This window comes from Castor canadensis, chromosome 14 (assembly GCF_047511655.1).
Source record: "Castor canadensis chromosome 14, mCasCan1.hap1v2, whole genome shotgun sequence".
NCBI lineage: Eukaryota > Metazoa > Chordata > Mammalia > Rodentia > Castoridae > Castor > Castor canadensis.
This window is the reverse complement of record NC_133399.1, coordinates 10,757,927-10,772,231: the sequence shown is the minus strand read 5'-3', so window position 1 is coordinate 10,772,231 and position 14,305 is coordinate 10,757,927. Positions and strand designations below refer to the sequence as shown.

At 38.6% G+C, this 14,305-nt stretch overlaps 1 protein-coding gene and 1 pseudogene across 1 annotated transcript in view; both read right to left on the bottom strand.

The window, feature by feature from the left end:
- Nucleotides 1-14,305, bottom strand: part of LOC109678395 (uncharacterized) — a 40,055-nt gene that overhangs the window by 20,336 nt on the left and 5,414 nt on the right. The window contains exons 3-4 of the mRNA XM_074053236.1: nt 657-783; nt 378-429 (exon numbers count right to left, since the gene is read on the bottom strand). Of these exons, the coding sequence (XP_073909337.1) occupies nt 378-429; nt 657-783 (179 nt within the window). The remainder of the gene's footprint in view (nt 1-377; nt 430-656; nt 784-14,305) is intronic.
- On the bottom strand, nt 796-12,373 carry LOC141416649 (lactosylceramide 1,3-N-acetyl-beta-D-glucosaminyltransferase-like; annotated as a pseudogene).

Sequence of the window (14,305 nt, the reverse complement as noted above, 5' to 3'; positions counted from 1 at the left end):
TGTACAGAAAGAACATAAAACACAGTGGGGAGAGTGGCTATGCTTCTATTCCTAGCTACTAGGGAGAACGAGAGTCAGAAGATTCAGGTTCAATGTCAACCATGGGAAATATTTCCTAAGACTCCATGCCCAACAAACCTAGAGCAAAAGAGACTAGAGGGATGCTGCAAGTGTTAGAATGTTTGCCTTGCAGTTACAAGGGCACAGTGCAAACCACAACTCCTTCTCCCCCACCAATAAAGGTAAAGCAACCATACCCTGCTTTGCCCTCTTCATTTACCCTCTCCTCTCTCACTACTGACCTCCCCTTCACATGATCTGTTTCACATTCCTTTCCTTCAGTGTTTAAGTTGCTTTCTGTTGTAAGTGAAAATTACCTTAGACTTCTTCTGGAATTTTTGTAAACCTCTTCAACGGTCTGATCTTCCCCTGTTTTTGTTTTGTTTTTTTTTAAATGAAAGAGAGACAGAAAAAGAAAACATTTTGAAAAATATTACTATAGAAAATCTACAAGATTCTAAGTAGGTTTACGGTATAATGTGCCAACCTGCTACGTTCACTCGATTTACGGTTTCCACATTCCAAATTATTCCAAAGCATTAAAGAGCAACAAACACTGGTTCTCCCATTGACTAAGGGAATGAAGCCATCCTTACCAACAGAGGCCAGGTTCCTGAAGGTTTCTACCATCACATCCCTGTACATCTTCTGTTGTGAAGGATCCAGCAAAGCCCACTCTTCCTGGGTGAACTTGACACACACATCATCAAAGGTCACAGATGCCTAAAATATAACAAGTGTATTTCAAGGAGGAAGGTCAGACTGATAGAACTGAAGATCTAGACTTCAAGTGTTCACATGACGCTATGTTCTCAAAGTGTTCATTCTATGTCTTGGGCATTAAATACGTACTCTTCATGCAAATCCACACTCATTCACACAGCACTTTTAATGTTAGCCAGAAAATAAATGTGAAAACAACAGCAGAACAAACTGAATGACTCCAAATCCTTGCTAAAGAGTGGGTCTATAATATCTGTCATAATGATGAACTGCGATTCACCTGGCACAAGACAATTAACATGACTAGGGGTGGTAAGTATGCCCTGAGTTCAAACTACACTCCCACAAGGGAAAAAAAAACAAAAAACAAAAATCACTTGTCCTAAGACTATATATCCTTAGAAATGTCTGAACACAAAGTTCAGTCATGCCTGGAACTTTGGTGGCATGCACCTCATCAGCTAGACTTAAAGAGCAGCTGAGTGTTCCCAAACCGTTTCCATGATCAACATGCAATTTTTTTTCTGGTACTGGAGTTTGAACTCAGGCCCTATGCCTTAAGCCACTCCACCAGTCATTTTTTTGAAAAGGGTTTTCCATGGGTCCCATGAACTATTTGAGAAGCTAGCTTTTAATCATGATCCTCCTAATCCCTGCCTCCTTTTTTCTGGTGGTACTGGGGTTTGATTCAGGACTTTTTCCTTGTAAAGTAGCCTCTCTACCACTTGAGCCATACCCCCAATCCATTTAGCTCTGCTAATATTGGAGATGGGGGTCTCTTCAACCATTTGGCCTAGCTGTTTGGAAGCAGAAGCTCCCAATATCAAAGTCTTATGTAGCCAGAATTGAAGGAATGGGTCACTGTTTCCAAGCAGCCTCTTTTAAACCATGCAACTCTCCCTTTCTTCAATCAAACTGAGACTCTCTTATATTGTTCAGTTTAAACTATTCACTTGAAACTGTCTTCCATAATTCACTCATGCTGTGGATGGAGAATAAAGTTTTGATTCTTTTCCCTAACCTGTCACAGTATGTGTTCATTGAAAACAAATATGGAACATTCTATACTGACTGTCACCTTTGTAAATAGCAAGAGTCTCAACACAATACTTATATACCCACACTTAATGAAGTTGAGGGAAATTAAAGCTAATCTCACTGCAGGGGGCAAGATCATTATTTAAGGAGTAATAACAATTAATGAAACTACTTCTTGTAACCTTAACCAAGTTGCTTTTCAGGGAAGTGAGTGCATCTCCTGTAACTAAACAGACAGACATCAGATGTTTGTAATTGCATTCTTGTTGACTACTCGGAAAGAAAAACTGTACAGGACTCAGGAAGGATAATTCAGTGTGCACATAAATCAAAGTTATACCTCTTATTTGGGAAAGTCAAGATAAAAGAAGGAGAGGGATGGCACAAATCGTTAGAAAGAACTCGCTGTCACCAACATTTTTGGGCTAAACAGACATAAAATTCTACAATTTCAGTCTGGAGTCAGTGACTCATGCCTGTATTCCTAGCTACTCAGGAAGCAGAGATCAGGAGGATTTTGGCTGGAATCCAACCTGGAAAGAAACCCTATCTGGAAAAAACCATCATAAGAAAAGGGCTGGCAAAGTAGATCAGGTAGTAAGAGCTCCTGCTTAGAAAGCTTGTGGCCCTGAGTTCAAACCCTAGTACTACCAAAAAAAAAAAAAAATTTCTGTATTTTCCAAATTACACCTTTACATGTCCAAACAATCTAATGTCCTAGTTATATCAAATTCCTAAAAACACTGAAGAGCTTTATTCTAAGTAAGCTATAGACTGTCTAACATTATATAAGAGATCCTAGATTCAGCAAGAAACAACACAAAATATGGTTCAAAAGCATGTGAAAATGAATACATATTTAAAAGGAACAAACATGTCAAAGGTTAAAAGCGACAACACTGTATAAGACAAACAAACAAACATGGTTAGTTTAGCTGATTGTAAAAAACCAATTAACCCAACTCTTTTTAAGTCTCTCACTAGTACCAGACCTGGGATCTCTGACCCACCCTTAGCCTGACCAGGCACACCATTTCTCCTCTACCATCACCTTAAGGACAGACTGACTTCACCGGGAAAGCAATTTTGACAGACAAAATCACCACTGGCTGAAAAATCCACAAGAGACACACAATAAACTGACAGTGACCTCTAATCTTTACATCCTTTCTTGCCCTTGTTTTAACCTCTCTGTGACATATTCTGTCACCAGTTGTGTGAATCTCCTGCCCTGTTGTTTTGTCACTCAGTTCTAAAGGCTGTACAAAGGCGAGTCCCAAAGTTCATGAGGATGTAAATAAAGTTGTCACTTTTATGTAGGACTTCCTCACAAATTATTGCAGCGGTTCCAAAGGGATCTTGTAAGGCAGTGTCCTCTTTAGCTTTGACTTGCTTTTAATGATCCTCCCTGAGGAAACTCCAGTGACCCCTTAAGTGCTTTCTTCTGTCACACAAAAAGCTGCCACACTCCATTTAAATACTGTCCCTTCTCCCCATTCATTTCTTGCTTCTTAAACCAGGTCAAGAATCAGTAAGAATGGTAACCATGACATCACAGTGGTTTGCACTTCAGGTTCCCTTCCCGGGATCCTGAAGACTCAGGAAAATTGGCGCCATGGAGAGACACGGGGATCCCACCCACAGCGGCCACGCACAGGAGCCGAGCACGAGGCAGAAGCAGCCAGGACTGCTGTCACTGTGGTGTTTGTGCCATGTGGGGTCAAGCTGTCCACAGGGCACCAGGTGTCCAAGGAAGCCACTCAAGTCACAAATGGGACAGACGCTGGATCTGCTCAGGCCCAACCCCATCCTTGGGCCCAGAGTAGTGAAGGCTGCTGCTTCCAGCAGTTCCCCGGCCACTGCTCTGTGACCCCAGCTGAAATCTTACCATTTCCCGGTTTCCGGTATCATCCCTAGGCTGCTGCAGTGAGAGGACACAGAACATCCAAGCCTGGGACACCTGGAGCTTCTCAAAACAAAACCGGACTTTCAAATATGGTAGGTACTAAGTGGAGTGTCCTGCTCTGGGCAGTGAAGAGCTCCACATATTCAGGGTCTCCATTGCACAGCTCCTACCTAAGATCAGTGTTCCTCATTGGTTAGTGATAAAGGCCCCTCCCTACTCAAGCCTGAGTGACAGAAGACCCATCAGCTACCTGACTCTGCCAAATGCAAGTGAAAGATTCCAATCACCATTCCCCAGTCCAGGCTTCCTCCACTTGGGCCAAACTGACCCAGCCTTGGGTGTAATTGCATTGACCCGAACCATTCTGGACATTCCATACCAAGCACCTGCTTCTTACCACGTCTCAGTGATGTATTATGTGGTCATTTGAAATCAGTACTTTTATTATTTCATGGGGCTCTAGGTGTGGATCAAGTACTGAAGTGCCTGCCTGAAAAAAATTGTGCAATCATAAATTAATCAGGTATTAATTTAGCAATGGACGAATGAATTACATGTCTTTCTTTCTACTGATTACACTGTCTTTCCCACTTAAGTTAGGATGCATTTTTCTTTGGGGGGTGTGGGGGTATTGACATTTGAACTCAGGGATTCACAATTGCTAGGCAGGCTCTCTACTTCATGAGTAATGCCTCCAAGCTTCAACTTGGCTTCCTTATGTTTTGGTCATTTTTCAATTCTATTTTGATGCATTCCTACTCTATACACTACTACTTTAATATAGGATATAGTAGAGATATTTTTGTTCTCCTATATTTGCCTTTTAGCTCCAGTAATTTTTTAAAAAATTGTTTACAGGTATTTGAAAAGAATCTACCACTAGAGCCATAATTACAGCCCATATTTGCCTAGAAATTTTGAAGATGGGGTCTCATGAACCATTAGCCCATTTGGCATTGAACTGAGATGTTCCCGATATCACCTCCAAACTAGCTAGAATTGTGAGAGCCATTGTTGCCTGGCTACATTAGCAAGATTAGGATCTTTGGTGTAATCTTAGATGTTGGCTAAGTGAAGACTCTGCAACATGTCATCTACTTAGGAGTTCTCAAAATAATTAGCATGCTAATTTATATCAAATACACCAGGACTGACTAGAGGCATTCCCACATAATTGAAATTGATGCCACCTCCTTTCTGCATGTGTGTGCATGTGTGTATGGACAAACATATATGTATGTTTATGTGATTATGTATATACACACATACATATATACATACATATACACACATTTTTTTGATGGATGTTGGGTTTGAACTTGGGATTTCATGCTTGCAAAACAGGTATACTTCTATTTGAGCCACACCTTCATTCCACTTTGCTTTGTTTATTTTTGAGATGGGGTCTTGTGAACTATGCTCAGGCTACCCTGAACTGAGATCATCTCCATTATACACTGTAAAGTGGAAAGCATCACAGACATAAGCCACTGGCACATAACACACTGTTTAAACTTTGTATGTTTATGTCTTAGCTAGTCATTGGCTAAGCGGCTTTGAAAATCAACACTTCACTATTTCCTCCACTGCACAGGTGTAAGAACATGTAATTTACTTGCATACATGAAAATCACCTTAATAATTTATCCTGAACACAATACTTGGTATCTGACACAGCTGAGAGTTTTTCAGATCTTTACCTTCTACTTTCCCTTAGATATGAGAATTTGTTGTGGGGGAAAAGGGTATTTCAATGTAGCCCAGGATGATTTCAAATTCTGGAGTGCTGAAATCACAGGAGTGATCACTAGACACAGAACAGTATTAGTCTTTATGAGGTTTCTCTCTTTCTACCTTTTCCTAGAAGCCAGAAAGAGAAGCCATCACCCACTCAATAATGCACCTCAGATTTCTTCTGCCAAATAGCCTCCTTCATCACTTGGAACTTCTCCAATCCGTAAAGTTCTGAGACACAAAAATCACTCAGCTAAATTCTTTGCCACATAGTAATAAGAATAGCAATTCCATCTCAATTTACAAAAAAACCTCCCCACTTTTGAGGCTTCCTGGGAGTAGCCTATGCTGCCTGTGTCTCTACCAACATTCTATTCAAAGCCACTTATGTACGAGCACTCAGTTTCCCTGACAGCTGTTCTCCACAGGCCCTCATCAGAACTCCCCTTCCTGTTTCATTTCAGATACAAAGGCTTCTCCCATAATCATATCAAAACTGCTCCTACATGTCTCCATAACCCAGTTCCAAAGCCACTGCCATGTCAGAGTGCTTGTTCTAGCAACACCCCACCTCTCTTTCGAACACGCAGATTTTGTTAATCCATATTGTGTGCATGTAATAGAATATCCAAGTTTGGGTAATTTAGGAAAAAGATTAGCTAGAAGTGAGGATCAAGTAGCAGTGCACTTAACAAACAACCCCAAGGTCCAATTTAAAGTCACAATAGTGAAAACATAAAAACAAAACAAAGAATGTCCTAGTATTTTCTTCCCTAATAGTTTCAGGTTGGGGAAGTCCTGGATCAGGGCATCATCACTTCAGGGGGTCTTCTTGCTCACTCCTCACTTCAGAACGAGGTTGTACACGAGAACTCAGGCTCACTACCACAAGCCCTGTGTATAGGGATATTAATACAGAAGGGCCAGACCTTATCACCTAAAATACTTCTCAGAAATTCCCAGCTCTCAACACCATTTGTAAGCTATTAATGAACAATGCAGAATATGTGTCTGAGAAGCAAAGTCAGGTATTACTAAAGCAAAAAATGTGTCACTCAAAATGGGTTTCAGATTGGAAACTCATGTCTCAATTTCAGCTTTCTCATTCTGTGGGTTTTATAATTAACTATTCCCTAGTTCTAGCATAATGTACGCTTTCCCAGAATGAGCCATGTAGACTCAGTGCTGAAAAGAGGCAAATTGTTTATGGTAGGTTAAAGATGACTCATTCACAAAGAGCTATGAAGAAGGGATGCTTGTGCAACATGCTCACATTCTGACCCTGTGGTTTTTAGAATGACTTTGACTTGTTTCTTTGTCATTCTGTATGCAGGCCCAAAACTGAGCAGTGGAGTGAATAATGCTATAATTCAGCAAGACTTTGCCGATTCTTTCTATAATCTTAGTCTTAAATTACTTCTGCAGAGAGAGAGAGAGAGAAAGAGAGAGAGAGAAAAGATGAACACAGATCCAGAGAGCTCTATCAAGAAATAACTTTCACAAAAACATTACTGTAAACAAGGTCATTTCAGTGCCCAGAGTGCTGCTGATGTTGTCAACCTGTAGCAAATTTTAACAGTTCCAAGAATAGATCCACAGGGTATAAACAGACTGAAGGCAAATAGGTATTCAAGAATCAACTTATAAAGATTAATTGTAAACCTTTTTCAAGTCGTTTGTTCTCAACATTTTTTAAAAGTGATAGAAAATTTATAATGATCTACATTCCTGAATCTGTTGTAAAAGTAACCACATTTTAAATGTTTGACACTGTAGTCTTGATAGCTATTTGAGTCAAAAATTCAGTTTTTAGACACTACAGCTTTGTTTTAATACTCTAAATTTAAAACTCTGAACTTGGAACCAAATACTGTTATGATGTCGGAAAGGGATAGGTTAATTGTAGGAATGAATACAATTATTTAAATACTAATATTGTACAAGTTATAGAGAATAGAGAGTTTTCGTGGTTGTGTGTGTGTGTGTGTGTGTCTAGGCAAGTGCTGTTTTGCTCTGAGACTGAGCTTCTCCGCCAGCCCTATCTTTCCTTTTGAAGTCTCCTCCATTATCATATTCCTCTCTGCAAACAGTTTTCAAACAACTACTTTAAATGCAAACCAGAATTTAATATTTAAAATCCAATTTAAAACTCATTAAAATTGGTTTCTTATTGGAATGAACAATTATTTCTCCCTAGAGAAGGATCCTGTAGACAAGAAACGCCCCATGTTTTGTATCATTTTGTAATATTCGAGGAATGCACATAATGTTCTCGTTAGAGCAGACCTAATAACATTTTTTCAAATTGCACATTCAACTTTGAGAAATAGACATAATATATTTTAAATGATTCTAATACGATCTAGGTAAATAGTTACATGGGTGTGACCATTAATGACTCAGTTGTTTATAATGAAAGTGCAGATAGTTTCTTGCTCTCCCTCCTACGACAAGAGACTTTTACAAGATTCATGTACTTTGTCCTCTGGCAATGCACACCCCCACTACTTCACCAAGTGCTCTTTAGAAAAAACAAGGTGGAATACCTGGACTAAAGTTACATTTCTTTCTTTGTAATGCTATACTATGGATCTCCTTCACATTTTCCAAAAAACATTTATTCTAACACCAAGATTTGTTAAAATTTGTCCACACCTCAAATATATCTGAGGCATTAATTAAGAGCTAGAGTTTTGCATTTGTTTTTTCACTCACAATATCATAAATTTTAAAGTATGAATTCCTTTACATGATTGTAGGCCATGAATTAGATGTTACATTGCATAGATTCCATGATCAAAGAAATATTTTGATAGATTGGGCTTTCAGGTTTGTTTTCGTCTTTTCATTTAGTATATAGACAAGCATTTAAAGGTTTTTCATCCAGATTTGCCTCAGTGTCATGAAAACATCACAGAATTTCAGTCCCATAGACAAATGGAGTCCTGTAAGGATATATGACATTGTAGGACAATTTGCAGAGAACTGTCTTAATGACCCTGCAGTTTATTTGAACAAACACCCTTTTGAACTACTTTTTACATCAGAATCTGTAGCATCCTTCCAAAGGTGCTGAAGATCCATAAGATGTCACCAGCTTTTCATTGATGCAGGGATGATAAGGATCTTTACATTCCCCAGGAAAAAAGAAACACATGGTACTGTGGTACTACCCCCATTTTGTTGGCACAGAGGCCCATGAACCGATCATCTATGTAAAGACTGGAATTCTGTGTATGTGACACCCCATAGACTTTGGATACTATGACACTGGAGATGACATAGGCAGTGCTGGCCCCATAGTCTGGGTAAGTTGGTGGCTGGTACATTTCATATTAAAGATTGTATTTGCTGATTTTACTCAGTATGGCAGTGGCACCACGATGAACATGACCTATCCAAAAGTCTTGAGCACATACTTGTTCTAATTCTTGATAGTACTCTATGAGATTTGGCATATGCATAAATATTTCATCAACTCTCATCAAGAATTTGGCATGTGGACCAGAGCCATTTGCCCAATTGAACTGCAGAAGCAATTTAAGAGTAACATTGTAGAAAGAATCAGCAATGTCTTGCTGAATTACAGCATTGCTCACTCCATTGCTCATTTTTGGGCCTGTATACAGAATGAGAAAGAAACAAATCATAGTAATTCTAAATACCACAGGGTCAGAATCTGAACATGTGGCACAAGCATCTCTTCTTCATACCTCTTTATGAATGAGTCATCTCTAACTTACCATGAATAATTTCCCTTTTTTCAGCACCGAGTCTACATGGCTCATTCTGGGGAAGCATACATTATGCTAGAACTAGGTAATAGTTAATTATAAAACCCACAGAGTGAGAAGGTTGAAAGTGAGAGATGAGTTTCCAATCTGAAACCCATTTTGAGTGATGCATTTTTGCCTTAGTAATACCTGACTTTGCTTTTCAGACACATATTCTGCATTGTTCATTAATATCTTACAAACAGTGTTGAGACCTGGGAACTTCTGAGAAGTATTTTAGGTGATGAGGTCTGGCCCTTCTGTATTAATTCCCCTGTACACAGGGCTTGTGGTAGTGAGCCTGAGTTCTCGTGTACAACCTCGTTCTGAAGTGAGGAGTGAGCAAGAAGACCCCCTGAAGTGATGATCCCTGATCCTGGACTTTCCCAAACTGAAAACTATTAGGGAAGAAAATACTAGGACATTCATTGTTTTGTTTTTATGTTTTCACTACTGTGACTTTAACTTGGGCCTTGAGGTTGCTAGTTAAGTGCACTGCTACTTGATCCTCACTTCTAGCTAATTTTTTTCCCTAAATTACCCAAACACGGATATTCTAGTCCATGTGCACCTTTGAAAGGATGCTACAGATTCTACTCTAAAAAGTTTTTCAAAGGGGTATTTTGTTCAAATACACTGTAGAATCATTAAGATAGTTCTCCTTTGCAAACTGACCTAAAAGAACACATATCCTTACAGGGCTGCATTTGTCTATTGGAACTGTAACACTGTGATGTTTTCATGACACTGAACCAAACCTGGATGAAAAACATTTGAATGTTTGTCTATATACTATGTAAAATGAATATGGAAGACAAAGACCTTCTGAAAGCCCAATCTATTAAAATATTTCTTTGATCATTGGAGCTATGCAATGAAACATCTAATTCATGGTCTAAATTCACGTCAAGGAATTCATTGTTTAAAATTTAAGATATTATGAGTGAAAACACAACTCATCCAAAACTCTACTCTCATTTAATGTCACCGGTACATTTGAGGTGGGAAGAAATTATTAACAAACCTTGGTGTTAGAATAACCACTTTTGGAAAATATCAAGTGAATGCATAGTACAGCATTTGAAAGAAAGAAATTTAAGTTTAGTCCAGGTATTCCAGTTTGTTTTTGCTAAAGAGCACTTGGTGGAGGTAGTGAGGGTGTGGAAGCATTGCCAGAGGACAAAGTACAGGAATCTGCAAAAAGTCTCTTGTTTTAGGAAGGAGAGCAGGAAACTGCCTGTATTTTCACTATAAACAGCTGAATAATTAATGGTCATATCCATGTAACTACTTACCTAGATAGTATTTTAAGTGAAACTTGAAAAAATGTCATTAGCTCTGCTCCACCTGGAACATAATGTATTTTCTCTACTATTAGAAAATGACAGAAAAAATTCCATTTTTTGTCCACGGGGTCCTTCTCTAGAGAGAAACTAGTGTTCATTCCAATAACAAACCAATTTTAATTTGATGAGTTTTAAATTGGATTTTAAATGTTAAATACAGATTTGTATTAAATGTAGTTGTTTGAAAATTGTTTGTACAGAGGAATATGATAACGGAGGAGACTTCAAAAGGAAAGATAAGGCTGGGGGTTTAGCTCAGTCCCACAGCAACACAGCACTCACCTAGAAAGGCACAGACACAAACCAAAAATCCATGAAAACTCTCTTTTCTCCATAATTTATACAATATTAGTATTTAAGTAATGGTACTCATTCCTACAATTAACCTATCCCTTTCCAACATCATAAACCACAGTATTTTCTTCCAAGTTCAGATTTTAAATTTGGAGTATTAAATCAAAGCCGTAGTGTCTAAAACAATCTATTCTTGACTCAAGTAGCTAACACAACTACAGTGACAAACATTTAAAATGTAGTTACTTTTACAATACATTCAGGATGTTAGAGCTTTATAAATTTCTATCACTTTTAAAAACTGTACAAAACAAAGGCCTTTTGACAATACAGGTTTATAATTAATCTTTATAGTTGATTCTTGAAGACCTGTTTACCATTGGTCTACCTATATGCTCTGTATCTATTCTTGGAACAGTTAAAATTTGCCACTGGTTGAAAACATCAATAACTCTTGGGCATCAAAATTATCTTCTTTACAGTAATATCTTTGTAAAAGTTATTTCTTAATAGAATTCTCTGGATCTGTGTTCATCTTTTCTATTTTTTCTTGGAATAGAATGGAATAGGTTTGAATTTAAATGAAATATAATGGCAGTTCCTGTTTTTATAAGACGGGAGTTGTCACATTATGCTTCATCAGAATTAAGGTACTGAGAAGTACATTGGCAATTAGAAGTGTCCTAGCCTTTTGAAAAGGAAGGAAAATCTTTTGGTGCTCCACTGTAGGGCTATCTTAAAAAAAAAAAAAAAAAAAAAAGTCAGCAAAGGGAGGTTGAACAATTAGCCTGAAGGATCCCTCAAGTAAAAGATGGCTGAACACAGAGTTTTTGTCAAAAACTTTTGACATCTTGGTTAATTAATTTTACAGCAAAATGCTAAGTATTTATATTATTTCACTTTTGTTTTAGTATGGAAAAGTAATTGTAGGTTTAAAAAAACATATTTCCAACAAACAACTTAAAAATTTATAAGATTAAAAAAAAAAAGAAAATACCCAACACAAAAAACTGGTGGTGAGTGGCTCAAATGGTTGAGCACCTGTCTAGCAAGTGTAAGGCACTGACTTCAAGTCCCAGTATCATCAAAAAAAAAAAAAAGACAGAAAGAACTTGCTCTTTGGGGAACTGAGTCCATCCTCAGGCAATAACTGAAAGACAAAAATTGGATGTTTGTACTTGTCTTCTTATAAACTATTACTAATGAAAAACTAGAGAGGATTCATAAATGATCATTCAAAGGCCCACCAATAAATATTATAGCTTTTAGATGGGAATGTCAACAGATAAAACAGAAATGTCTTCCAGCATAATATAATAATGGTATATGAGTTACAATATTAATAAATACAAATTTCATGAAACCAAGAAATATTTTTCTTACTGATCTAAACTGTAATTTCCTACAATTCCACTCTATGATTTGTTGGTAATAAATCAGGGAACCCATCAGGAGACATACATCATGATCCCATCATCATTACTTCTTAGTGTGAAACAAATGACTTACTAAAACAATTGACTCTTGATTCTTCAGATCATCATTGTACCCACTCAGGTTCCAAACAAGGAAACCATCTTCTTGCACTCAAATCCTGAAGGAAATTTCTGGAATAATTAAGACACGTTGTATTTTATAGAAATGAGAGTCTACACAGGAAAAAAGAGGCAGCAGCCAGGGGAAGATGCCTGCTTCACTTACTTTACACTGGAGAATCCACATTCACAAGGTTAAAAACATGCTAATCTTACACACAAGTCTCTTCTGAAGAGACTGAGACATTATCTCCAAAAGGCTTGTGACAAACAACCAAAGTCACCCCATTCCCCAAGACTTCCAGGGAAGTTAGCATCCCCGTGCCTGAAACTGGGACAAAGATCAAATATTCTATGTACTACACATCCACACAAAGCCTTTTCTCCACATGGAAGAACCCAAGGGTGTCCTCTCACACTGCCCTTGGCTTTCTCAATTACCACAAATTACACTCTGAGGACACTAACTCAGTGTTGCAAAACAAAGAACTATGTCCAAATCTACCCCAAAGGTTGTCATCCTGGAAAACAGTGGTGATTAAAGAAGAGTTCTCCCTCACATGCAGCTTATAGACCTAAAACAAATGCAGTAATATTATTGGACATGAGTCACACACTAAGGGGAGAACACGTACAGGAGGAATAAGGAAAGGGAAGGAAACCTAAAACTTGAAAGTGGTTGATGGGCCCACTGTAGAGGAGTGGACAAAGTAAGCTTAAACTGGCAGACGCCACTATGGGAAGGTGACTTAGAAGAAGTAAAGAGGTCTGGTAGAGAAGAATGAATGCAGGTTGTAATACACATGTGCATGGAAGCAATGCTAGGAATCTCTCTGTATAGCTATCTTTTATCTCAAACTAGCAAAAATGCTATGTCTTTCATATTATCTCTTATGTTTTCTCTTCAATAAAATTGGAGAAGAGGGCAGAACAGGTTCTGCCTGGAAGCGAGGGGGATGGGGAGGGGGGAGAAGAGGCCCAAACAATGTATACACATATAAACAAATGTATAAACAAACAAAAAAACAACTCTCACTGAAGCCAGGCAATTGTGGCTAAGCCTACAATTCTAGCTTCTTAGGAGGCACAGATAAGAAGGATCACAGCCAGCCCGTTCAAACCATTGACCATATGCTATCTCAAAAATACCCACCACAAAACAGGGCTCCTGGAGTGCCTCCAGTGATAGAGCACTTGACTACCAGGCCCTAAGTTCAAATGCAAGCATCACCAAAAAAAAGTCCCAAGGGCCAGAACTTTTTCCTAAGAAAAAAGGATCCAAGTGCAAGCAAACCCCATCCTGTTACACTTGCCCCAGTCCTCCCACTTTTTTTTTTTCTTAATAATATACAACATTACATACACACTTTTCAAGTTCCAATGTTTTGCTTTGGTTAACTGAACTGATATTAAGAAACAAAACAGAAAAAACCTGTAATCCTTGGTATTTGGGAGGCTGAGATTGGCAGGATGGAGGCCAGAATGGGCCAACTGTTCCCAAGACTAGTCCTCCAAAATACCCAACACAAAAGTGGGACAGCAGGATGGCTCAATTGCAGAGCACCTGCCTAGCAAGTGTCAGGGCCTGGGTTTAATCCCCAGGACCGCCAAAGAAAGAGAAACATGGTTTACTGTGCTGACTGTAAAAATTAACTTTCTCTCATTCTTCCAGGCCTGAGACCTCTGACCAACTCTGGCCTGAGCCTGTAAACCACTTCACCTCAACTGTGACCCAAAGGGCAGGCTGACCATGTGCTCTGGTCCTTCATTGAGGTTGTTCCCTCTAAAGTTCTCCCCCACCACCACCACCTTCTTTTCCTCCTGTGTCCTCCCTACAAAGAACAGCCCTTATCTGCCTTGCCACAGATGAGTTTAGGGACCTAACACTCTGGCTTT